The 25,180-nt window shown below is 35.0% G+C and overlaps 3 protein-coding genes across 3 annotated transcripts; 1 reads left to right on the forward strand and 2 right to left on the reverse strand.

Annotated features, from left to right (window-relative positions):
• The first annotated feature begins 6,465 nt into the window (after positions 1-6,465).
• LOC141397437 (cyclin-L1) lies at positions 6,466-8,352 on the forward strand. Its single transcript, XM_073973592.1, has 3 exons — positions 6,466-7,004; positions 7,066-7,941; positions 8,007-8,352. The coding sequence occupies exons 1-3, from the start codon at positions 6,571-6,573 to the stop codon at positions 8,209-8,211; spliced, it is 1,515 nt and encodes a 504-aa protein (XP_073829693.1). The 5' UTR covers positions 6,466-6,570; the 3' UTR covers positions 8,212-8,352.
• Positions 8,353-11,352: 3,000 nt separating this feature from the next.
• LOC141399897 (tRNA (guanine-N(7)-)-methyltransferase) lies at positions 11,353-12,475 on the reverse strand. Its single transcript, XM_073979255.1, has 4 exons — positions 12,261-12,475; positions 11,769-12,183; positions 11,555-11,656; positions 11,353-11,487 (listed from the first exon to the last, which is right to left on the reverse strand). Exons 1-4 carry the CDS (start codon positions 12,365-12,367, stop codon positions 11,383-11,385), a joined length of 729 nt encoding a protein of 242 aa, XP_073835356.1. The 5' UTR covers positions 12,368-12,475; the 3' UTR covers positions 11,353-11,382.
• A 1,598-nt stretch (positions 12,476-14,073) lies between these two features.
• LOC141397438 (uncharacterized) lies at positions 14,074-23,739 on the reverse strand. Its single transcript, XM_073973593.1, has 8 exons — positions 23,544-23,739; positions 17,445-17,822; positions 16,255-17,379; positions 15,481-16,151; positions 15,126-15,359; positions 14,878-15,062; positions 14,505-14,811; positions 14,074-14,440 (listed from the first exon to the last, which is right to left on the reverse strand). Exons 2-8 carry the CDS (start codon positions 17,798-17,800, stop codon positions 14,190-14,192), a joined length of 3,129 nt encoding a protein of 1,042 aa, XP_073829694.1. The 5' UTR covers positions 17,801-17,822; positions 23,544-23,739; the 3' UTR covers positions 14,074-14,189.
• Positions 23,740-25,180: the final 1,441 nt, after the last annotated feature.

The raw sequence follows: 25,180 nt of genomic DNA on the forward strand, positions 1-25,180 counted from the left end.
CGATCTCGCCGGATTCTGCCTTAGGGCGATGTTTGCTTTTCTCGTTGTAGCCCACACTTATCGGTATTTCCACATTGGACCATGTCATCACACGGTGCTTTATGTCCAGGTTGATATCGAAGGCAATCATGAAGTCTACACCAAGTATAACTTCGTCCACAATATCGGCCACTACAAAATCGAAATTTACAGATTTTCTACCCATGCTCAGCCTTTGGTAGACCTTTCCATGCACCGTTGTAGTCTCGCCTGTGGCCGTCCGCAATTTGACTCCATTTAACGGCAATACCTTCCCTTTTACCAAATCCGGTCTAATAATGGACTTTGTTGCACCGGTGTCCAATGTCAAGGTACGCAATACACCATTGACGAAGCCTTTCACCGTTAAGTTTTGGTTCTTCTGCTGGACTATGGCTATAGAAATTGTGGGACCATCGTTTTCATCCTCTGCCAGCGGCGCCTCGTGATCGACGGAATTCATTTTATTTGATTCACCTGATATCTCTCTTTCCAGATTCTTGGCCACCAGTTGGTCGTCGCTTTTTGAAGGCGGTGAGGTGGATCTGGGCCTTGGTCGTTCCAATATGCATTCTCGTGCAATGTGTCCAGCTTTACGACAGTTATAACAAGTCTTTTTCGTTCTAGCAGCCCCTCGTTTCACACGCATCAGTGCATCTTTCAGCAGGTCGACAACGGTCTGGGAATTGTTGTCCTCAACTTGCAGCCTCCGCACGTTGTAAGCTTTAGGTTTCACCAGCATCTTCGCGGTTTCTTGGCCCAGGGCAAATGACACGGTTTCTGCAAATGTTCCTATCGGTGCCGCATACGTCGCAAATTTTATCTCTGGATCACGAATACCACTTGCAAATGTCTCAATCTCTATGCGGTCCACCAATGGATGTGTCTCTCCTGGATATGCCAACTGCGCCAACCGCTCAATACCAGCCGCAAAGTCTTGTAAAGTCTCATTTGGCTTCTGGACTCTTCCCCTCAGTTCCATGCGGTAGATCTCTTGCTTGTGTTCACTACCGTACCTACGTTCAAGAGCAGCCATTATATCTCCATAGTTGTTCCTAGAAGCGGCGGGAATACTCTGTAATACGTCAGCAGCATCACCCTTCAATGCCATCAGGAGTGATACCGCGTTGTCGTTGTCGTTCCAAGAATCTCTAGCAGCCACTGTCTCGAACTGTAATTTGAACACATTGAAAGGGGTAGAGCCGTCGAACACAGGAGGCTTGATTTCTAACGCGTTATGGATAGCTCTCACTGGACCGCCTTTAATTTCCAGTTCCGACATTTTCTTTTCTATGCCCAGAATCTTCTCATCTTGAGCCAGAAATTTCTCGTCAACAGACAAAATCTTTTTATCCAACTCTTTCATTTGTACCTCCACGTTTTCTACTCTCTTTTCAATCACTATCGTGATATTCTCGAGTTTCTCGTTAATTTTTCTAGAATTCTCTTCCAACTCCTCTTTTAAGTTTCTTGAATTTTCTTCAAACATCCTAGAATTCTCTGCCATTAAGTTTTCGGTGATTTTTCTAGAGTTCTCTTCTAACTTTTCCTCTAATTTGTCGTCGAATTTGGCAAATCTTTCCTCCAATTTTCTAGAATTTTCTTCGCTCATTCGACAATTTTCTGCTTTCATTTCCATCATAAGTCTGGAAGTTTCTTCATTCTTTCTAGACATCTCTTCTAACATCTTATAGTCGTTAGATTTCATTTCCGCCATAAGTCTGGAAGTTTCTTCATTTTTCTTATTCATTTCCATGGAGCTACCTTCTATTTTCTTAATTTCCAGCATCATCATAGCCAGCATTGATTTCAAATCGTCTCCACTGGCAGCTACCGATGAAACTTCCTCAACGGAGGATTCGCCCTTTGTCGATAACTCGACTTCCTCCTTACTGTCGAACTCATATGCGTCGATGTTCATTCCACGGCGCTCGAACTCTTCCAATAAGCGTTTTTGTAGTTCGGCCTTGTTGCCAGTAGAAAACAACTCCAACTTACTTAGCTCCTTCTTCAAGTCTTCCACTCGTAGATCCTTAAACTTCATTGTAGGATTACCGTAATCCCACTTCTGACACCAATTATTACGGAATTAGATTTAACTAATCTCCGTGTAGACGTTGTTTTATTCCCCGATACGATTTGTACCAAATAAAACAGGGTTCGTTTTAGATTACGTTTCTACAATGCTTTATTTACTTTATTACACTTATTCAGAACCGACTTTAATTACAAAGCACACAGCAAGTCTCTAGTTAGCACGCAGCTATTCTTTAACCGATCTGTTCAGTTCAACGCTTAAAACACAACTACTCCGTCATTGCCAGTTCCCCTGTATTTATATCCCAAAGTCTCCCTGTTCGAGAGTCCTCTAGGAAATGTCTGGCAACTCCTCGAATATGTACAACGAACACACAGACGCACATTCGCACTAAAGGGCTGTTTACACCATCTATCAATGTCATATGAGCTGCCATTTCTTTCACCCATTCGACATTCTCTATGTTTGTCAAAATTGACGCCATCCATACAACTTTCAATTTGTGCGTTCATACCTGCAAGTGTTATTTTCGTATAACATAAACTAAAAATATAAAAACAGCTGTTTTGTCATTATTTACATTTATTGTTGAGTTGCAATTTTGCGCAAATTTTAATTTTGGTTGAAGGAAACTGAATTGGTAGAATTGGTGTTTGGAGTTATAGAGGCATTCATGTTTTTGCCACCAAACAATCATTTCAAAGACTGACTTTCAATCGATCTGAAAATAACATTATAAACGCCATTTATTTACTTTACTGAATATTTAAATATACATACCTTTACATCATGGTAGAACAAATACAAGGTAAAGTTAATACTACAACAAATACAACTCGAACAACAACCACAAAGGAATTTGTTTTTGTTTGGAACGTTAGTGTCAAATATAAATGTAAACAAAATAAGGAAATGTCTATAAATTATTGGAATTTAAAAAACTAATAATTTTTCACATTTGATTCAATATTTTGAAAAACATAAATGAAAACTCGTTAGATTTTCAGTTTGAATGTTTCCATATCATTCCACTAAATGCACAATATCACGCAGGAAGTAGAATTCTTGTAAAAATGTTTGGGGTCGCTCGTAATTCATTGAAAAAAGAGAAGCTGTTTCAATCTTTTGTTTTTGAAAACAAGAAGCACATGTTTATTAGGACTTTATTATTTTCAAGTTTAACAAAATAACACACATATTAACAAATATTGTACCGCCTCTATAAGTGGTGTTTTAGTGTGCGACATGTCGTTCGGACCTGGAGGAGGTTACATGTCAATGATATGAAGGAGTCTTTATGGGAAATTGTTTTTATTTCAGATGAATAATTTTTTTCTTCAAAAAACATATGTCCCTAATATACATCGAACATAGAAATAAATATATAAAATGTCGTATGGAATTTGACACTAACACTACAGCCCAGTTCAGTCAGCTGGGTATTGCTGCTACCTTTTCTTGTTCTACCATGCCTTTCCATTTTCTTTTTTAAAAGATTTTGTTTTTCATTTTTTGTTTGAGAATGACAGAAAACAGCTGATAAATGTATGTTACATACGAGAATGCCGTATCAAATAGAGCGCTCCCTAAATGAAAAATTTACATATGAGTTGCCAAATCATTTTGATAGATGAAAATTTTCATAGTGGTTACACTATAGCCCTGTTCCTTTACGTTCAAGAATCTTCAAGTTTTACAACTTTTTACTCGAAAAGCGTTCCTTTACTTCAGACACAATACAATTCATATGGGAGCAGTTTTCAACTTTTACTACTTTTGCCGGTTTTACCATTTTCAAAAGTAAAGGAACAGACCATATGTGTACAACATTCGCAGGTAGAAAATTTGGCATCTCATACGACATTGATAGATGGTGTAAACAACCCTTAAGCGAACAACCAGACTCACATACATGGGGGATGATCAATGACGTAATTACAACAACAAATAAATGCAAGAAAAGAAGTAACAAACTAAACGATAATTACATGATTTTGGCAAAACAAACAAAAGAACATTAACAAAAGGTAATGTAACGACTAGAATGATGAAGAGAGTTCTACATGGTAGTTGTTGTTGCTTAAATAAAATAACTGCGTAATAAAACGTTACGTTACAATTCAAATTTTTAAATTAACGGAAATTAAACTAAACTAACTTAAACCTATCAGTTACATTCGTAACACTATCATAGTCCCGGTCCACACTAGAGTCAATTTCATTAAAAAATTTCATAAAATTAGGTGTTCTTAGGTTGAGTTCCCCACTACAGATTTTACTCTTCTACTTTACTCTTCTTCATGTCAAAATTTCAATGAAATTGCGCTAGTGTGGCTCGGGACATAGTTTTTGTTTACTGATTTTAAAGAAAGTTTCAGCCAAAAGACGAGTAAAATTAATTGATATGAATAGTCTGTCACAGGACTTACCCCCTGTTTTCGTAACTAATTTTTGTTCGTTCGTCTATTTTCTTAATAATTTAGGCATCCACAGCTCATCCCCTAGATGGCATACATACCTAATTATTCGTAAACGCGTTATGTATTTAGTAGAGAACTCCTCATTTAAAAATCAGTGCTGTACATTTGCGCTAAGGCGAGTAAATCGATCTAGAAAATTTGACAATTCGTGTGAGAAGAATAATTTATTTACAAAAACTGGGGGTTACTTTTGGAATGGACATCTAACTTTGTTCCAGAACTTTTGTGTGCCAACAATTTTTCTCTCTTTTACGATTTTTACTATTAAAAAGTACGGGAACAAAGCTTTAATTGCTTACTTTTGAAAGGGACATTTACGAAACTTGTAAAGAAACTTTAACGAAATTGGTTTCAAGAAACCTTGCTAGTCTGACCATCGACTTGGTAATTGTTGCTACATTTCAATTTTGCAATGATTCATATATATGGCCTGTTCCCGTACTTTATAAAGTGGTAAATGTTGTAAAAGTCGTAAACGATTTTCATATAAATTTTGTGTACGGGAACGCAAAATGTGTAAAAGTGGTAAAAATTGTAAAAACTTTTTAGTTCTGGAACAGAGCTATAGCTCTGTTCCTTTACGTTAAAGCATGGTTTAATAAAAAAGGTTACCTAAAGCTTTCTGTCAATTTAAAGCTCTGTTCCAGAACCAAAAAGTTTTTACAATTTTTACCACTTTTACACATTTTGCGTTCCCGTACACAAAATTTATATGAAAATCGTTTACGACTTTTACAACTTTTACGACTTTTACCACTTTATAAAGTACGGGAACAGGCCATAAATTTTTTCTTTCGACTGTCCCTAATAGTACGTTTACATTTACGAAATCCACTCGATTTCAACTGTCAATTCCATTGCTCAAAATTCAAATGAAATCGAATCGATTTCAGATGAGGTTTCATTTGACGTATACGCAAAGGAATTGATAGTTGAAATCGAGTGGATTTCGTAAATGTAAACCAAGCATAAAACGTCAAAACAATATACACAATTGGTCTGTTCCTTTACTTCTGAAAATGGTAAAACCGGCAAAAGTAGTAAAAGTTGAAAACTGCTCCCATATGAATTGTATTGTGTCTGAAGTAAAGGAACGCTTTTCGAGTAAAAAGTTGTAAAACTTGATGATTCTTGAACGTAAAGGAACAGGGCTAATCTGTGTATGTGTCTGTGCTGTTTGAATAATATGCCAAACAATTTTAAAAACAATCGAATTCAATGATTTTTAAAACTGTTTTTAGAACATTTGTATGGAAGAAATTCTTCAGCTTTGCCTTGAAAACATACATTTTATCATATCCACAACTCGATTATGTGAAAAACTTTGACTCTTCATTCATTTTTCGCGTTTTTTATAAAATGCTCAAAAATGGTATTGTAAACAAACCCACTTGTTGCTTTACCCAGCAAAAAATTTTTGGAAGTTGTGCAATTGAAGTTATGATTTCACTACATCTTTCGATGTAGTCCAACAGAGTTATGAAAAATGAAATGAAGAGAGCTTCTCTCTTTTGCTACTTTTACTATTAAAAAAGTAAAGGAACAAGGCTTATGTACGTACTTTCAGCTTTAATAATGGGGCTTCTACATGGTATGTTTGATACATGTTATGCATAGCAACTGTCACTGTTTTTTCGCCCATATGTAATTCCATCTGCACAGCAAAATTTCATTTTCCGTTCGTTTCCTGTTGTTTTCGTATTTTATATTGCGAGCAAACAAAACAGCTGTTTTCCTTTTGTTGTACAGACAAGAATAAAGCGCGTTCTTTTCGTAAAAAAATCATAGGTATATCACTTTGACGCATAAACATTTTTGTATGGTTCACACCATTTGTACAAAATTTAGATTTGTAAAAAGTGACAGTAGTTATGCATAAAACATGCCGTGTAGAAGCCCCATAACTGCGATATAAATCCGCGGCAGCTGAACCCTTAAAAAATAAGAGACGGCGGCGCGCCGCCGACTGATAGTCGACTCGCTCTGTTGTGAGGAGCTAGCTTAGCAGTCAGGAATTTCACGCAAAAATATAAAATGATTATGGCAAATAATAATGCCAATAGTAGTGATGCAGCAAATGCAAATTCAACAGAAAACAAACCAGCATTTCCACGTTTATATAATAAAATCGTGTTGACATTAGAAAACAGTCTTATTCCGGAAGCAAAACTCGATGAAACTCCATCACATTTGGATGGTTTGGATGCTGAAACTGAAAAGGATTTGCGAATATTGGGATGTGAATTGATACAAACGGCGGGAATTTTGTTGAAATTGCCACAAGTGGCTATGGCCACAGGTCAGGTAATATTTCAACGATTTTTCTATTCGAAAAGTTTTGTTCGCCACTACATGGAGACGGTCGCAATGAGCTGTGTGTGTTTGGCATCAAAAATTGAGGAGGCACCACGAAGGATACGTGATGTTATCAATGTTTTCCATCATATCAAACAAGTGAGGGCCCAGAAGTGAGTACAATATACAATTGAATTATTTCCAATACCATTATTAATATACTTCTTTTTGTAGGGACATAACTCCCATGATCTTGGATCAATATTATACCAATCTAAAAACTCAAGTTATCAAAGCTGAACGTAGAGTGCTCAAGGAGTTGGGTTTTTGTGTACATGTAAAACATCCCCACAAATTAATTGTTATGTACCTTCAGGTGCTGAAATACGAAAAGCATCAACAACTTATGCAAATGTCTTGGAATTTCATGAATGATTCTCTACGTACTGATGTATTTATGCGTTATAATCCTGAGACAATTGCTTGCGCATGCATTTATTTAAGCGCCAGAAAGTTAAATATTGCCTTTCCAACACAACCAAATCCCTGGTATGGTATTTTCCAGGTGAACGAAGATGATATTATTGATATTTGTTATCGTGTAATGGAATTGTACACTCGTGGTAAGCCAAATGTAGAGAAACTCGAGGCGGCTGTTGAAGAATTGAAGAAACGTTATATAGAATCGCGTAATAAAAACAAAGAAATTCACACACCACCAGCTGTTACTACAGTAGATCGCAACAATGGTTCTCACAATGCCTGGGGTGGTTTTATACAACGTGCCGTACCGCTTCCATTGCCTAATGAGAAATCACCCAGCAAAGAGTCTCGTTCAGCATCTAGATCACGTTCAAGAGATTCACGTCGTACAGCAAGATCGCGATCTCGCTCACGTTCAAGGTCTCGGACGCGATCAAGGTCGCGGTCCCGCTCAGCTTCGGTAGGTCGTTATAAAAAGTCACGACGTGATCGTGGCAGAGATCGTGAACGGGAGAGAGAACGTGAGCGGGAACGTGATCGATCACCACCAACATCGAAAAATAAGAAAAAGTCACGTAACTACTCGAGATCACCATCAAGTTCGCCACATTCCAAACATCGTAAAAGGTTCCAAATTTATAAATTTTGGTCCAAAGGCAGATTTGTCTAAATTATCTTCTTTTTTCTTTTAGGAAATCTTCCAGGGAACGCCATACAGATAAATACATAAACGACAGACGCGATAAATACGATGATCGTGACAAACGTCCGAATATGCATCATCATCACCATCATTCGTCTTCATCAGCTACTGGCAAACATCATCACAGCAATTATAATTCACATCGCGATTCTCATCGTGAAACGTCAAGAGATTCCAGAAACCGGAAACGCTGACATATTATTTATGGCCAAGATATACTTGAGTTAATCGATTAAATTGTGAAAATCAAAAATTATACAAATTCCATTTCTACAAAGAATGACAATTCATGATTTTTTCTAAATTTTGAAAATAAAGTTAAATGTACATAAATATATTTAATTGTATTGTATGTATGTATATCATTCTGGGTGAGATACTGGAGAATACAGCCGCAATATCAATTTAAAGTACGCACAAACCACCTACTAAATTTATGGATAGCAACTCAAATGTGGTTTCGTTGCCAGAAGAGAAAATCCAATTCAGATAAGTTAAAGGATAGACATTTTTGTCAAATTAATTCAGTATCCTTGTTTTGAACCTTCAGCTATTGTAAATAAAAAATAATTTAAAAAATATGTTAGTGTTTTATTTACAAATGCACTAAAAACTAGAAAATAATTTTTCATGATGGAATCTCTCAAATAAAAAGCTTGGCGTTTAATATTGTCATCATTTTTAATTTAAATGCGTTTTATTTGAGAGATTGCATCATGAAAAAATATTATTTAGCTTTTAGGGCATTTATAAATAAAACCTATGTAACTTATGGGTCGAATCTGTATTGCGACCGAGTCGTGTCGCGTTCCTAGTTGCAATTTTTCCATTACGTATGGCAAAAGTCGCCCGGCGACGTCAAATTCTGTCGCCATAAAGTTCATTTTCCGGCGACAAGAAATTAGCTGTCGCCGTGCATTTTTACAAACGAATAAAAACGAAAAATTGAAACGCAACTAACATTTTCATTTGTTTTAACTGAATTTATTTCATATTATATACGTTTTTTGGTGTTTCAGTACTTATAATGGTGAAAATTACAACAAGACAGCAATTTGAAATGCTGGTTGAAAAAATGGAAGCCCACCTAAACGTAGCTCGTGGAGTCAGACTTTTTGGCGAAATTAAAGCCACTTTTGATGATGTGTGGAAGGATGTTGCGGAGTAATTAAATAGTTGTGGTCCACCAACCCGTACACCAGATGAATGGCACAGAGTGTGGACTCATTTTAAATCCAAACTTCGGAAGACCAAAAGATCCACATTCTTAAGGAACAAATCGTTTTTTCTCTTCTGTTAATTTGGAAACAATCCAAATTGTACACAGTTTTTCCTCTATTAACTCCAGAACTTCTCTTAATACCATTGACAATGTGGGTTGAGCCAACCCGAGGTTAAAGTCATTGCCATGGGCTTTTTGAAAGCTTCCTTCTGCAAAGAACCTTAAAGCAGCATACAGCTCTACTATATAAATAATAGTGTATTTTGGAAGGCTTTAAACCAGGGACGAGCTTCTTTGCTTAGATCGTATAGTGAGGGCGCCCACTGAGTTGTTTTTGCATTTGCTTCTCTCTCTCACGTACAGTGTAAATGAATGAAAACAAACAAAAACATAATGTGGTTGTTGCTTTTTTCACTCATACGTTCATACATGTCTTCGCTTTGGTTGTATTTCTGTGGTCGTCGCTGCTTTAAACCTAAAAAATTAACAATTATTTTGATGAATGTTGGAAACTAAGTAAACTCACTATACTGATGGCAATTCTAAAGGATTAGATTTAGATGCTACGTTAACTATCGGGCATGTTCTGGCATTCACCTCTGCACCTCACGTGTATCGAACACACCTGAAGCTGTTCTGCAACACTCTTTACACCTAGTTGGGGTGTATTCCTCACACTGAAATTTTGATGGCGAGAGATGAGTGAATCCTTATTTTTTAAAGAAACTAATTGAAAATTTCTACAAAAACTGCATAGGACTAAAATTTAATTTTTTTCTATGAGCATTTAAAAAATATTTAATTTTCTTAACAAAACACCGTTGGCGTATTATATTATTACCGTAAATTGCAAGTTGGCCTGTCGAAACGACTGATTGGTATATGAACATACTATTTGTCGTATCAAAAAAATAAATGCTATTTATAACCCAAGAAATCCGTCGAGGGAATGATGAATGTGTTTCTTTCGATATTTTATGGATCTATGATGCTATAAAATAAAAAAATTTTCGTAGTATATAATTTTTCATCATATAAAAAATGCAAACTACGACTACGCCTACGACATTTGAACGCATACGACTACACCAACCGTAAAAAGGGTGAATGTATTTTTTCTTGAAGTACTGAATTCAACATGTACGCGCTCTTGTAAGAGTTCGTTTCTTTGTTTACGTCTGTTTCGTAAACAATCAAAAGCAAGGATGCCAACTGTTCCGAGGAAAAAATTGCTACAGCCACATACGCATCATAGGTCTGTAGCGATTTTTACCTTAAAACAGTTCACTTTCCTGCTTAATCAGTGGTTTTTGTACGTCAAAAATCACCACAAGTAGCGGGAAAACCACTGCTGATCAAAAGAACAAAGCGTACATGCGCCAACACAGACGGATATTTTTTCATTGTTAATGATAAAAGTCGAAAGCTCTAATAAAGCTTTCCAAAGTTCTTTCGTGAAATATGAAGCTCTTTTCACGTGAAATACAGAACAACAATTGCTTTCACATGTGAAGTGCATGTGTGATGTGAAATGGATGCACGGTGAATTCCAGAATATGCCCGTATATCTTCACTATCATCAAAAAATAGTTCCACTGAGCTTATCATTTTAGAAAACTATAACTTTTGTGTACAACTTGTTCTGATAATTGGTCTGTTCCAGAACTGCAAGAATCTACTAATTTCTAATATTTTTTCCGATAACATAAAGGAAAAAAATGTTATCGTAGTAAAAAATAGTAGCTTCTTGCAGGTTCTGGAATAGAGCAAGTTTTTCTATTTTATTCAAAACAAAAAACGCTGCGCAACATCACCGATAACTTTTTATCGACAATTTTTTTCTATCGCTTTACGTAGTACAATTTTTAAAATTTGACACAGAGACGATACGGAATCGACCCATTATTTTTTTAATTAGTTTTTATTTTTAAATTTTTAGTAATTAAATTCTCTGACCACCGAGAACCTCAACGTAAACTCTTTAAAATACCTGAAATCGTGCGGTACCATTATATAGGGGCTATGCCAAAACTTGCACTTATGTCATGTGCTAGTCTTAAAATGTTTACCAGAAATTTCCTTATCTTTCTTACAAAATGTTAAAATACAAAGGTTTTCCTTTAATTTTATTCTATATTTTGTTTCATAGTCTACGAAAGATTGCTAGGAAATGTGAACCTTTATTACGCACAACTTTAGCACCTTCTTCACTGCTTTGATATAATTTGGGAGTTATGGGATCATTCGCCTGAAATAGAAGACAAATCAATGATTAATATAATCATTTTTGTGCAGTAACGAAAGTTATGTCTAACCTCTTCTTCTGCAGAAATTCTTTCAAACAGCGGATGTTCTTCCATATGTTTTACAATCCATTTGTGTAGATCCTCAACATCAGTCATAGTATAAACAAGACCCTTTAAAAATTTTTACAAGAATTAGGAGATATTTTAGAGAAATGGTGTTTAAGGGTTGCACATTGATAGTTTGTTTTTTCGGGGATTAAAGACTCGAGTGGTTCCAACTTACCCCCTTCCTTAGAACATATGCATACTCCGATAATAAAGCCTGATTGATAATACGCCACTTGTGTTTAGCTTTCTTAAAATGTGGATCAGGATATAAAAAGAACATTTTATCCAATTGATGTTTGACAAAATAATTTGGCAGGTACTTCATTGCATTGGTGCGAATGCAGGCAATATTGTTATATTTTCCAGGATGTAGACAACGTAAAGCTTTTATACGATCCATAACATAATCTGATACTTTTACGCGAATTTCCATGCCAATAGCTAAACGATCGGGGAACATTTCTCCCAAGGTAACTAGAAAACCGCCATAGCCACAACCGATATCAGCAAATTCAACTTTTTTGGGTGGATCGTATGAATCATATTCCGGATATAGGTCTTTCCAATTTACATCATCTGGATGAGCTGGACTAAAGAAGAAACAGTATAATTTCCAGTAAAATATATAAAATATACAGTTGAAATGTGGTCATTCATTATCACTTACTATTCAAAACAATGATCAGCAATTGGGTTTGAATGCGCCCGTTGACGGTAATATCTTTTTTGTGGTAAAGATAAGATAGTTTCTTCTTCCTTGCTGGGTGCCATCATTGCATTATTAAGATTCCTATGGGATAGAACTGCCTTCCTTTTCTCTTGGAGCAGTAAACACGTTTCTATTTTTCTATTGTTTTGATGGTGGTCTTCTTCTTATTATTCATTACTTTTTAAATCACTATGGAATGATAGCATGTATGCGCAAATGTAATACCATGTTAACACAGAACGAATTAATCAGTAGTGGAATTTTATAACTCATTTTTGAGTTACCGACAAAAATCGGCAAAATATAAGTCCTAATTTACATTGGGCGAGTTTACTTGCGGCAATTGTCATTTTGTAGGAGAGAGAGGTGAGGCATATGGTAACCCTTTGCCTCTCAGCACCCTCTCTCACCTACAAACTGACAATTGCCGCAAGTAAACTCGCCTAATGTAAATTGGGACTAAATTCCTAACTTCGGACGTTATTATTCGGTAAGTTAACGACCATTAAAAGTAATCGTAAAGCTCTACCGATAACAGTGCTGTCAACTTTAATTAATAATTTTGCGTTTTAATTTTACCGAAGTATGATCAAATTAAAATTGGTGTTCTAGTATCCGGTTAGTCGTGGGAGTTATTCTGCTCTTTATCGGAATAGATAACTTTTTGTTTTATTGGGAACATAATACATTCTGGGAACAATTTGAAAGTTCTGCCGCCATGGCACAATTACAAAGGTAGATGCATCGCGAAACAAAAAACCTTTTAAATTGTCGACATTTTTTGTGGTTTTGTATGAGAATTCAATTGAAAATATGGTCCAAGAAAATTTAAAATTTTATATAATATTACTGATTACAAAGATATAAAGTTCTTTGGGGGAAATCCAATTATTCTCTGTAAAGCTTAGCCCATATTTACATTAGGCAATTTTCCTTGCGACAAGTGTCAGTTTGTCTGTAAGAGAGGGTGTTGAGAGGCGAAGGGTTATCATATGCCTCACCTCTCTCGCCATCAAACTGGCAATTGCCGCAAGGAAAATTGCCTAGTATAAATATGGACTAACGGAATAAACTATCATGTACAATACCACTCACTCTGGAGATTTAAGACTTTCTCCTATAGACGAAAACATTTTATTTTGAATTGTAATTTTTTCCAAGTAGTCGGCCGGCCTTCAAGCAAGGGAATTTTCGGAAGGCACATATCTCGGGAAGTATGGAGTTCAGATTTTTCCGACAGCGGGTCCGATTATCTAGTATTTTCTTTTATGGCATAAGTTGAATGTTTGCATTAGGCTTGGATCGGACCAGGTAGGTTTCGTCACCCTGATCACAAATATATATAACATTTATTGCGGAAGTCCATACTTCCAGAGATATGGGCCTCTGAAGTTCCGAAAATTCCCTTGTTAAAGGCCGACTATTTAGACAAAAATGTATGATTTTAAAGAAAATTTTGTCCCCGATCCCTAGAATTGCACCTGCACATAGGAAAAAGTCTCAAATCTCCGGCCGAAGGCCGTCTATTTATAATAAAATATATAAATATTATAGTATATTCATTAAGCTTTACAATAGTACCGAATTATCATTATCCGTTTAAAAATAGCGAAGTTACATACAACTTCAGAGGAACTTCAGAGGCCCATATCTCGGGAAGTATGGACTTCCGAAATAAATGTTATAATAAATGATCAGGGTGACGAGAGACCTACCTGTGAAAAAAATTGGTCCCGATCAGAGCTTAATGAAAACATTCAACTTGCTCCTCTTTTAAATACGCATTTATTTATTATTTCAAGGTAACTAGAAATTGGAAAATAACAAGGAAAATTAAAAAAATGGGGCGTATGAAAAATGCAACATAAAAATATTAATGGAAACTTATTAAAAAACATCCCCTCGAAGAATTTGTTCTATAATTGAACTGTTAAATTCATCAAGATCATCTTTTGGCGTTGTCGTCGATGGCTGTATGACATCCTTGTCATTCGCGGTAGTACCTTTTTTTGATTTTTTAGGAGGCGTTGGTTGTAAAGAATTAGGCACTTCAGGTGTTGTTGCAGGAGGATTTTTCGGTTTAATCAAATCCGTTGAATCACTAAACGCTTTACCCGACAAAAGTTGAGTATTTCGTGCTTTATAAAAATACTATTCTTTAGTATACAAATTATATGATAACACAAAATGGCTTTAGCTTACCTAATATATATTTACGCATTCTAATTTTGAATTCGTCTGGTGATGGATACACATCTTCGCCTTCATTACCTCTTATTATACTAAAGAAATGTTGAATTCCATCGAGATTAAGACGACGCGTGAGTATATGTTTAAAATCGTATTTTTTCAAATACTGATACATCATTTCCAGGGAAGTATTGGTTATAAGAATACCTTGTTGAAAGAATTCCAATGAGGATTTATTTGGAACAATTGGTTGTGACATGACTTCATTCATTTTATCCAGTATAGGCTTTTGTATTTCCCATTTCTTGCCATATGCTTCCTAAATTAGTAGTGAAATAAAAAATTTTTAAGGGGAACACATTTCACATTAAAGGGGAGGGTTTACCTTTCCTGCTTGCGAATAGTTTTTCAATGACGAATTGTGAATATCAAACCAGTCATTAACAATTTGTATGAAATTTGCCGTTTCTGTGGCTTTGTAAAAATCCAATCCCAACGAAGAATATTTCCGCAAAGCATTTGCTGTGGTATTAGAAAATAGTTGTGTAGCTGGTTTCATTCCTTGTGTCCCTGAAAATCACATTTCATTATATATTAAACTTTCAGTAATATTGTAACTTTGTTTTGGCTTACATGGTTTGCCGTTGATAACAAGATGCTCTTCAACCAGATGCAATTTAATAGGCCTGTTACTTTTTCTGTGTAATTTCAATAATTCCCGAATTATTGTGGAATCTATTGTTTGATTATTTATAATATAGCCGGTATATAAAAACTGATTCCGTAAGCATTTTAAAAGATTTGGAACATCGAGAAATGTAAATACTTTGTCTTCCGTTTTCACAGGATGTGAAAACCATGGTTTTTCTAAAAGACAAGATTGAATAGAAAATGAAGACAAAATATCAATACAACAGACCAAATAAAAATTTGTGGATGTTGTATCTCTTGCACAATTCCATTGATTCATTATATACATAATACTCACCCGGTGTTATATCCAAGTCGTTCAACAACTCACGATTGAGAGGTGTCATATCACAGACAATACCCACCACGGGAAATCCATCTTTACTTAATGCTGATATAACTTCCATCAATATTTCCTTAGTTATCCGACAATCAAAATCAAAGTATACAGGTTGTTTCCATGCCGTTTTTAGGCCACTAGCCAACACAACATTAACAGAATTTGGCGGTTGCTTTAGGGTATTATCATTACAGTTGAATTCATAAGCCCCTGATACCTTCATTTCTTCAAATGAGAGAACGCAAAATTTTTCTTCAGCTGTCATGAAACTATCATGTTTGAGCAAATCTATTGATATCGTCAATAGACCCTCCTTTGGTATCAGGGTTGAAGTCCAACGTTGTAGAGTAGATAGAGCCGGTATGGGAAATCCTGTACGATGCAAATGCCTATAAGCTCTCGGTCCGGTGGCATACAATGCCAAAGAACTTGCAACTTCTGGCCACAGCCATTGTACACTATTGTTATGCTGTTTTAGTTTTCTTACTTGATTTTCAGTGAATATTTTTCTTATAGCATTTATGGCAATATTGCATTCTTCAACTTCTTCTTTGAGTTGTTTATTTTCCTTTTTTAATGCCCTTAACGTTTCGCTATATTTGTTGGATTCTGCGGCAACAACAATGGGTCTAAAAAAATAAATAGTTTTTTAAATGTATTTATTTGTTAAGAAATATTGCTCTGTTCCAGAAATGCAAGAATCTACTAATTTTTACTTATAGACCAACCTACCTTGTTTGTGTTTTTTGATCCTTAATTAGTTTACGTTGCATTTTTGTGGCCGTCGTGTAAACTAATCGTTCTTCAGTATCCGAGTAATTACCATCAGAATCACTATCCTCCCCTTTGTCATAGACAATTTCCGTTCCTCCAGGAGTTTTTATTACTTTTCCACCCATGCCTTTTTTACCAACATCACTTGGCTTCTTTTTAGTGGCAATTGGTTTTAGTATTACAACGGTTGCTTCGTTGTTGTCAACAACGGTAACGGATTTACTTTGAGTTACATTTGGTTTTGTGGGAAAAACTGTTGGTGTGGGTTTTACAACTTTCTCCTGCTGTTTTTCAACACCAATTGATTTGCTCATAGTTTCACTTGGTTTTAATATATAAACACCAGCGCTTTTCCTGTCAACTGAAGACAATAGTTTATTTGGAGTTCCATTTGTTTTTCCTAGATTTGCACTTGGTGTTTGTTTTACAATTATTTGTTCTTGTTTGGCTACTTCAGTCGACTCACTTTGAGTTTCTCTTGTTTTCAGAATAAGTACTCCGGCGGCTTTTTTCTCAACAGCTGCAATTAGTTTATTTCCCTTTGATTTCTCTAAATCAGCACTTGGTGTTACTTTGTCAACATTAAGTTGTTCGATATGAGTTTCACTTGTTGTTTCTCCCAAAACTTCAGCGGCATTATTGTCAACAGCAAAATTTGGGCTTCCTTGAGTTTTATTTGATGTTCCGCAAGAAGCACCTGGCGTTTGTTCTACAATTCTGTACTTCTCTTTGTCAACACCAATTGGATCACTTTGGGTTTCACTTGATTTTTCAGGAGCAGAACTTGGTATTGGTTTTAAAACACTCTCCGCCCTTTTCTTAACACCAATTGGTTTACTTTGAGTTTCATCTGGTTTTGGTATTAAAACCTTTGCGATCTTTTTCTCCACACTAGCAATTTGTTTAATTTGAATTTCCCTTGATATTCTTGGAACAATAAGTGGTTTACATTCATTTTTATTTAATGTTCGTGGAGCTGCAATAAGTTTACTTGGTGTTGAATTAGACGTTTTTGGAACAGTAATTAGTTTACTTTGAGCTCCATTTGATATTGGCGATGTTTTCTTCACAGCAAATCGTTTTCTATAAAAAATAGTCTTGTATTTAAAATGTTTTAAAAGTAATAATAAAGAAAAAAGTTTCATTACATTGTAATATGAGTTTTGCCCACAAGCCGCAAATTTCCATTACTTTCTGTTACCAAATTCAAATTTGGCATATTGGGTGTAGAACTCTTTCTTTTTAAGGCATTTTGAGGCGGGGGCGGCTGGCCTACATTTATTTTAGTTGGTCGCAGTGTAGGTAAAGCTGTGGGAAGTAGTTTACCGCAATGAAGTATATGTGCTTCATTGAAGTGGTCTGAACATAAACGGGATGCATTTGAAAGTTCCACACCACAAATTTTGCTCCATAATAATCTTCTCGCATCATCTTTTGGAGCAGAGAAAAAACGGATACCATCTTGTGGACCGGCCTTTTTCTTACAAAGTTTGCAAATTCTCATTTTTTACATTTACTTCTTTATTCTGAAATGATGAATAAAAAAAACTTTTTATTATAGGAAATGTAAGTTTAAATTCAATGGATTAGAATGAATTCCGAATTTGGTTTGCTGGGCTATAACGCTATTTTCACTAGCACATATGCGAGCTTAAGGTGAGAACACAATGAGAAATGCATTGTGTTTTCACCTTAATGTTTTTGTTGCCCTATAAAGAACTTTTGCTCCCGAACTACACCATTTTCACATGTAATTCGAAGAATTTCAGTTGTAATTTGATTATTTTATTTGAAATTCGAAACATTTCACTTGTAATTGTAATGAATAAATTTAAATTACAAATGGAAAAAATTCGAATTACAAATGAAATTATTCGAATTACAAATGAAAAAAATTCAAATTACAAATGAAATAATTCGAAATTCAATTGGAATTTCAACTGAAATTATTCGAATTACATGTGAAAATTGTGTAGATGTTTTTTTTTTTCAAATTTTGAGTAACAATCCTTCAATTGGGAGTCCCGTAATCCTCCACTTAGTCGTCCCGTCGAAGGCTTGGCCGCCCGTTCCATCAGCAGGCTAGTGCTGATCCCGCCAATATATATATATATATGGGTGCCACCGTGGTGCAATGGTATGCACACCCGCCTTGCACACATAAGGTCGTGGGTTCGATTCCCCGGCCAGGCAACATCAAAACACTTTTCAACGGAGGCAAAATACCCCTCAGTAATGTTGGCGACATTTCCTGAGTATTTCAGCCATGTAAAACTTCTCTACAAAAGTGGTGTCTTAGACACGCCGTTCGGACTCGGCGATAAACTGTAGGTCCCATATCATTGAGCTAATATGAATCGGGGTGCACTCATTGATATGAGAGAAGTCCCCCTTGTCCCTATGGGATGTTGTGGAACAATTATTATTATATATATATATATATATATATATATATCATGCGAGACCATACTTCCCGAGATATTGGCTCCGAAAGTTCAAAAAATCCCTTAGTTTTGACGATATGTTTAGTTTAAATCATTTTTTATACATATACTAGCTGAACCCGGTGCGCTTCGCTACCCCTTTAGATTGATATGCATTTGAAATTTTACGGATTTTTTAAAATCAGAAAGAAATCAAATTCAAAAATATAAAGTAAAGTATTTATTGTAATGCTTTAGGATATACAATGTTTTTTTGTTTTTCCTTCAGGAGCGTAAACAAATAAATCGGCCGGTCTACAAACACGTGAAAATGCAACGTAGAGCTGACCATGAGAAAAGCAAGAACATGCTAAATTTAGGCCGCATACACGAAGAGTCTGTCCTTGGGATTTACAGGAAACTGCAATCTTTTAAAATTGAAGGGCGTTTCTGTTGCCTCAATTAAATAGTTATGTAGTTTTTTTACTGTTAACCTTGTACCATTGCAAAGGCGAGGTGGGTCTATGTTTCTTAATAAAATAATAGGAACACCAACTTTTAGCACTAAATTATGTGGTGGAAAGCCTGAAGATCCAACGAACTTAGGAATTCAACTGGATAGTTAACCGCGTCGTCTTCAGTTGCCACAGTAACAATGGATTTGTAAGTTCGTGCATTTCCTTAAATTCTATATGTAAATCTGAACCGATTTCAATATAATTTGACAAATTTTTTTGTAGATCAATTTCCGCCACATATTTCAAATCTCATTGAAATTGGACAAACATAAGGTGTTTATTGCATAAAATATATGAAATCGGCCAAAAATATATATTTGAGGTATATCCAAATCTGATCCGATTTCAATATAATTTGGCAAACTAATTTCTAGGATCAATTCCGTCAAAATTGAACATACATGGCCTGTTTGGTGTAGAAAATACATGAAATCGGCCGAAAATATATATGGGAGCTATATCCCAATCTGAACCGATTTCAAAATAGTTTGGAACATTTATTTCTGCAAAAAATTCCGTCACACATTCCAAATTTCATTGGAATTGGGCATACAAAACGTGTTTTATGCATCAAATGCATTAAATCGGCCGAAAATACATATATATCCAAATCTGAGCCGATTTCAAATTACTTTGGCAAATTTATTTTTAGACCAAATTCCGTCACACATACCAAGTTTGAAGACTGTATCGATAATCGTTCGTTAGATATCAGCATACAAAGTCTACAGTTTTTGGAGGCTATATCTCCAGATGTGGTCGGAATTTTTAAGATTTATATAGCCTGTGACACTTTCAAGCCATGTGGTAATATACTCTGAAAGTTTCAGGAAGATCGGTTCAGCGGTTTTTGAGTCCATAAACTTCAAACAAAAAACGTACAAACATTTTCCTTCGTTATAGATATACTCGTAGAGACCGCACAAATTTCATTGAAATAAATATGGGAGCTATAGCCAAATCAACACCGATTTAAAGACTTATTTCTACACCAAATTTAGTTACACATTGGACATACATAGCGTGTTTGGGGCATCAAATATATGAAATCGGCCGAAAATATATATAGGAGCGATATCCAAATCTGAACCGATTTCAATATAATTTTGCGTACTCATTTCTAAAACAAATTTAGTTACATATTCCAAATTTCATTGAAATTGGACATACATAGTGGGTTGGGTGCATCAAATACATGAAATCGACCGAAAGCTATATCCAAATCTGAACCGATTTCAAGATAATTTGGCATGCTCATTTCTGCAAAAAATTTAGTCACACATTCCAAATTTCATTGAAATTGGACATACATAGTGGGTTGTGTGCATCAAATACATGAAATCGGCCGAAAATATATAAAGGAGCTATATCCAAATCTGAACCGATTTCAATATAATTCGGCATACTCATTTCTACAACAAATTTAGTCACATATTCCTAATTTCATTGAAATTGGACATACATAGTGAGTTGGGTGCATCAAATACATGAAATCGGCCGAAAATATATATAGGAGCTATATCCAAATCTGTACCGAATTCAATATAATTCGGCATACTCATTTCTACAACAAATTTAGTCACACATTCCAAATTTCATTGAAATCCGACATATGTAGCGTGTTTGGTATATCAAATACTTGAAATCGGACGAAAATATATATGGGATCTATATCCAAATCTGAACCGATTTCGATATAGTTGGGCACATTTTGTTATAAGCCACATTCCGTCACGCATTCCAAGTTTCATGGAAATCGGACATATATAGCGTGTTTGGTATATCAAATACTTGAAATCGGACGAAAATATATATGGGAGCTATATCCAAATCTGGACCGATTTCGATATATTTTGGTACATTTATTTTTAGGCTAAAATCCATCACACATTTCAAATTTGGAGTCTGTATCTGTAACCGTTCTATAGATATTTGCATACAAAGTTTAAATTTTTTGGAGGTACCTCCGATTCTGATGCTATATCTCAGGATCAGAACGGAATTTCGAAACTTTTTATAGCCTATGTTACTTTCAGGCGATGTAGTAATATACCCTGAAAATTTCAGCAAGATCGGTTCAGCGGTTTTTGAGTCTATAAATTTCAAACAAACAAACAAACATTTTTCTATTTTATATATATAGATGTACATACAGTCTGTCGCAAAAGTTAGTATACACCGTTGAAACCAAAATGTATTAGGGATAAAAAGCACAATAACTTATTGAAAACAACAAACAATTAGTTTTATTTGAGAGACACGAAGGTCGTCTTCGGTAATAACAATTAAAAATGCGCAATATTTGCATACATTAGCAAATTTACGGTTCGAATCCAAAAAAGACCAAAATTTATATCGCAAAAGTTAGTATACAACGGAGAATCATCGTGGAACTGTGTAAAAAATTCTTGATATTTTTGAACAAAATTAAACTAAATCTGTACTTAAGATCATAAAGAGTATATTAATTGGTTTTAATGGCAGTTATAGTACTTATAGTGACAAGTCCAACGTACACTGGATCGTAAAATCTACAAAAATTGGTCATCTACATATACAACACTGTAGCGACAAAATTCCGGGTGTATGTCCTGTTTATGAATTCTAAAGCCATGAAATGCTCAGAAAGGCTCTAAAGTTTCAATATGGGGTGATTTTGATCGAGTTTCGACTTATCCTGTTTGAAAAAACGGGAATTTCTTGAAGGAAACCCATACTTTTGAGGCCATTGTAATTTTGAAACATGTGATAATCCTTAATCCTTACACATAAGGACTTTCCTTTTGCGTTAATTTTCTCACAAATGTTGCCCCTTTTCGTATTCCCACCTAAAGTAAATAGTAGGAGAACCTTAAGTTCTGGTGTAAGCCCTACAGTGATACTCCACCACCACAGAAGGATATGATAGCTAATTTAAAATTTTAATACAGAGTTTTCTCTGGTGTTATAACGCATGGATTGTGCAAAAACGTTTTGAAAAACTGTGTTCTAAATGGATCAGTAAGAAGTAGTTCATTAGACATTAGACACTATGGACACGAGAAGCATGTCCGATACTGCTAAAAGGCCGGTAGGACAGTATAACTGTAGGGCTTACAACGGATCTTCAGGTTCTCCTACTATTTACTTTTGGTGGGAATACGAAAAGGGGCAACATTTGTGAGAAAATTAACTCAAAAGGAAAGTCCTTATGTGTAAGGATTATCACATGTTTTAGAAGGACAATGGCCTCAAAAGTATGGGTTTCCTTCAAGAAATTCCCGTTTTTTTCAAACAAGACAAGTCGAAACTCGATCAAAATCACCCCATATTGAAAATTTAGAGTTTTTCTGATCATTTCATGGCTTTAGAATTTATAAACAGGACATAACACCCGGAATTTTGTCGCTACAGTTGTTGTATTTGTAGATGACCTATAAGTACTATAACTGCCATAAAAACCAATTAATATACTCTTTATGAGCTTAAGTACAGATTTAAGGCCGCGGCACATACGGCGCGTTCAGCGTTGCGTTACAACAACCACATGAAAACTGCAAGAACAAACTTGGCATCACTTACACATTTTTCATGTGGTTGTTGTTGTCAACGGGCAACGCATCGCACAACGGACCGTATGTGCCGAGGGCTTTAGTTTAATTTTGTTCAAAAATATCAGGAATTTTTTACACAGTTCCACGAGGATTCTCCGTTGTATACTAACTTTTGCGACATAAATTTTGGTATTCGAACCGTACATTTGATAATGTATGCAAATATTGCGCATTTTTAAATGTTATTACCGAAGACAACCTTCTTGTCTATCAAATAAAACTAATTGTTCGTTGATTTCAATAAGTTATTGTGCTTTTTATCCCTAATACATTTTGGTTTCAACGGTGTATACTAACTTTTGCGACAGACTGTATTTCTTCTATGGGCAAACCGAATTTTTTTTATCATAGATCACGAATCCAGTCCGGGCAATTTATTAAAAAACAAAGATCGGCTGTAGTGATCCTGCTCATTGCTTTTGGCGGCTAGACTAAGAAATTTTTTCCGCAGGTTGATCTGGGAATGCTGAGATTACGTATAGTCTTTGAAAGTTCCTAAAAATATGATGTTTGGGGAAAAAAATAATACATATTGGAATAATATGTGTTCGGGTAATCGAGCTTTAAATCCTTCTGTAGGAGAAAGTCCTAAATAGAAGACAGTTTACTTAAAAAAAATATACATTTTTTAATTTGTCTGTGGAAAACATTTTAATTCTCTCCAAAATAAACATGCTCTTGTTCTTGGATGTTGCTTCAGTGGGACTACTTACGACAATGATAAATAACAAGTTTCTTCAGCGAATTATTCTTGAAATGACAATGTGGAGCGTAACAATTGCATCTTTAAAAGTGAATAAAGGTTCCCAATTTTCTCCTTTTAAAATAATTTTTGTAAATAAAAAATTCTATTTGTTTACATTAAATGATTTTTCTTCTTCATCGTCGAAAGCGACATTCACGTGCAATTGATAGCTCCTATCCGTTGATGCCACCTTCAAAAATAGTGGATCCAGTTTAGGAAATCTACTGGGGGATTTATAGAAATAAATGTAGAGAATTTATAAATGTATGTTTTTAAAGTACATTTATTGTATAAATAAATTAAAAGTAAATTTTTAAGAATAATGTGAATATGAAAAGTTGAAACAAACAGTCAAATGATTCAAAAATATGAAAGTATCACACACTAAAACATCAATGTAAATTTATTAAAAAACATCCCCACGCAGAATTTGTTCTAAAATTGAACCATTTATTACATCAAGATCTTCCCTAAGGCCTGCCAATGCTATGATATCTTCGTCATTCTCGATAGTGTCTTTTTTCGATTTTTTAGCAGGTGGAGATTTTGATGCATTTGGCACTTCTGGTGTTGGTGGCGTAGGATCTTTCGGTTTTATTAAATCTGTTGAATCACTGAATGCTTTGCCCGATAAAAGTTGTGCATTTCGTGCTGTAAAAAGGAATAAATCACATTCTTTAATATGTAATTTTAAGGATAAAGAAAAACGTTTTAGCTTACCTAATATATATTTACGCATTCTAATTTTAAATTCTTTTGGCGTCGGATAATCATCTTCGCCTTCATTAGGTCGTATTATACTAAAGAAATGTTGGATTCCCTCGAGATTAAGACGCCGCGTTAGTATATGTTTCAAATCGTATTTTTTCAAATACTGATACATCATTTCCAGGGAATTATTCGTTATTAATATACCTTGTTGAAAGAACTCCAATGTAGATTTATTTGGAACAATTGGCTGTGACATGACTTCATTCATTCTATCCAATATGGGCTTTTGTGTTTCCCACTTCTTGCCATAGGCTTCCTAAATTAATATTGAAATTTATAAGAAAATTGTATTATAGGCAAATTTACATACTAAAGCACTGTTTACCTTCCCTGCTTGTGAATAGTTGTGTAATGACGAATTATGTATATCAAACCAGTCATTAACGATTTGTATGAAATTCGCTGTTTCGTTGGCTTTGCCAAAATCCATTCCCGATGAAAAATATTTCCGCAAGGCATTTGCCGTGGTATTTGAAAATAATTGTGTAGCTGGTTTCATTCCTTGTGTCCCTAAAACATGATTTTCATTATTAGTACAAATTAAAACTTTTTATATCAATGTATATATATATATATATATCAGGAAAAATGTCTAAAATTGTCTTTTCCATTTCAAAAAAATCCAAAAAAAATTTTGATACTACATAAATGATTTTTGGTACATTGGTTAAGAAAAAAATCAGCATTCCAAATCTGTTTTCGTTACTAACTTTGATCGTTGCGCGCAAAAGATATGACCGTTTTAATTATGATAATTGGAAAAAATTCTAAAAAAATCGCGGCTTAATATAGTTAGCTGTTATATCCTATTATCGTTAACTGAATTCGTAACCT

Source organism: Musca autumnalis, unplaced genomic scaffold, assembly GCF_047663935.1.
Source record: "Musca autumnalis isolate F117 unplaced genomic scaffold, ASM4766393v1 scaffold_3, whole genome shotgun sequence".
Lineage (NCBI taxonomy): Eukaryota > Metazoa > Arthropoda > Insecta > Diptera > Muscidae > Musca > Musca autumnalis.

What these genes read in the sequence shown, in the direction of transcription:
- LOC141399897 (XM_073979255.1), bottom strand. Translation starts at nt 12,367, where the DNA reads ATGATGGCACCCAGCAAGGAAGAAGAAACTATCTTATCTTTACCACAA. An exon ending in GCTGATCATTGTTTTGAATA is followed by an intron (nt 12,184 to 12,260) that starts GTAAGTGATAAT and finishes TTTCTTCTTTAG; the next exon opens with TCCAGCTCATCCAGATGATG. An exon ending in CATATGTTCTAAGGAAGGGG is followed by an intron (nt 11,657 to 11,768) that starts GTAAGTTGGAAC and finishes AAATTTTTAAAG; the next exon opens with GGTCTTGTTTATACTATGAC.
- LOC141397438 (XM_073973593.1), bottom strand. Translation starts at nt 17,800, where the DNA reads ATGAGAATTTGCAAACTTTGTAAGAAAAAGGCCGGTCCACAAGATGGT. An exon ending in TGTTATCAACGGCAAACCAT is followed by an intron (nt 15,063 to 15,125) that starts GTAAGCCAAAAC and finishes TGTGATTTTCAG; the next exon opens with GGACACAAGGAATGAAACCA. An exon ending in ACTATTCGCAAGCAGGAAAG is followed by an intron (nt 14,812 to 14,877) that starts GTAAACCCTCCC and finishes CTACTAATTTAG; the next exon opens with GAAGCATATGGCAAGAAATG.
- LOC141397437 (XM_073973592.1), top strand. Translation starts at nt 6,571, where the DNA reads ATGATTATGGCAAATAATAATGCCAATAGTAGTGATGCAGCAAATGCA. An exon ending in AAACAAGTGAGGGCCCAGAA is followed by an intron (nt 7,005 to 7,065) that starts GTGAGTACAATA and finishes TTCTTTTTGTAG; the next exon opens with GGACATAACTCCCATGATCT. An exon ending in CATTCCAAACATCGTAAAAG is followed by an intron (nt 7,942 to 8,006) that starts GTTCCAAATTTA and finishes TTTTTCTTTTAG; the next exon opens with GAAATCTTCCAGGGAACGCC.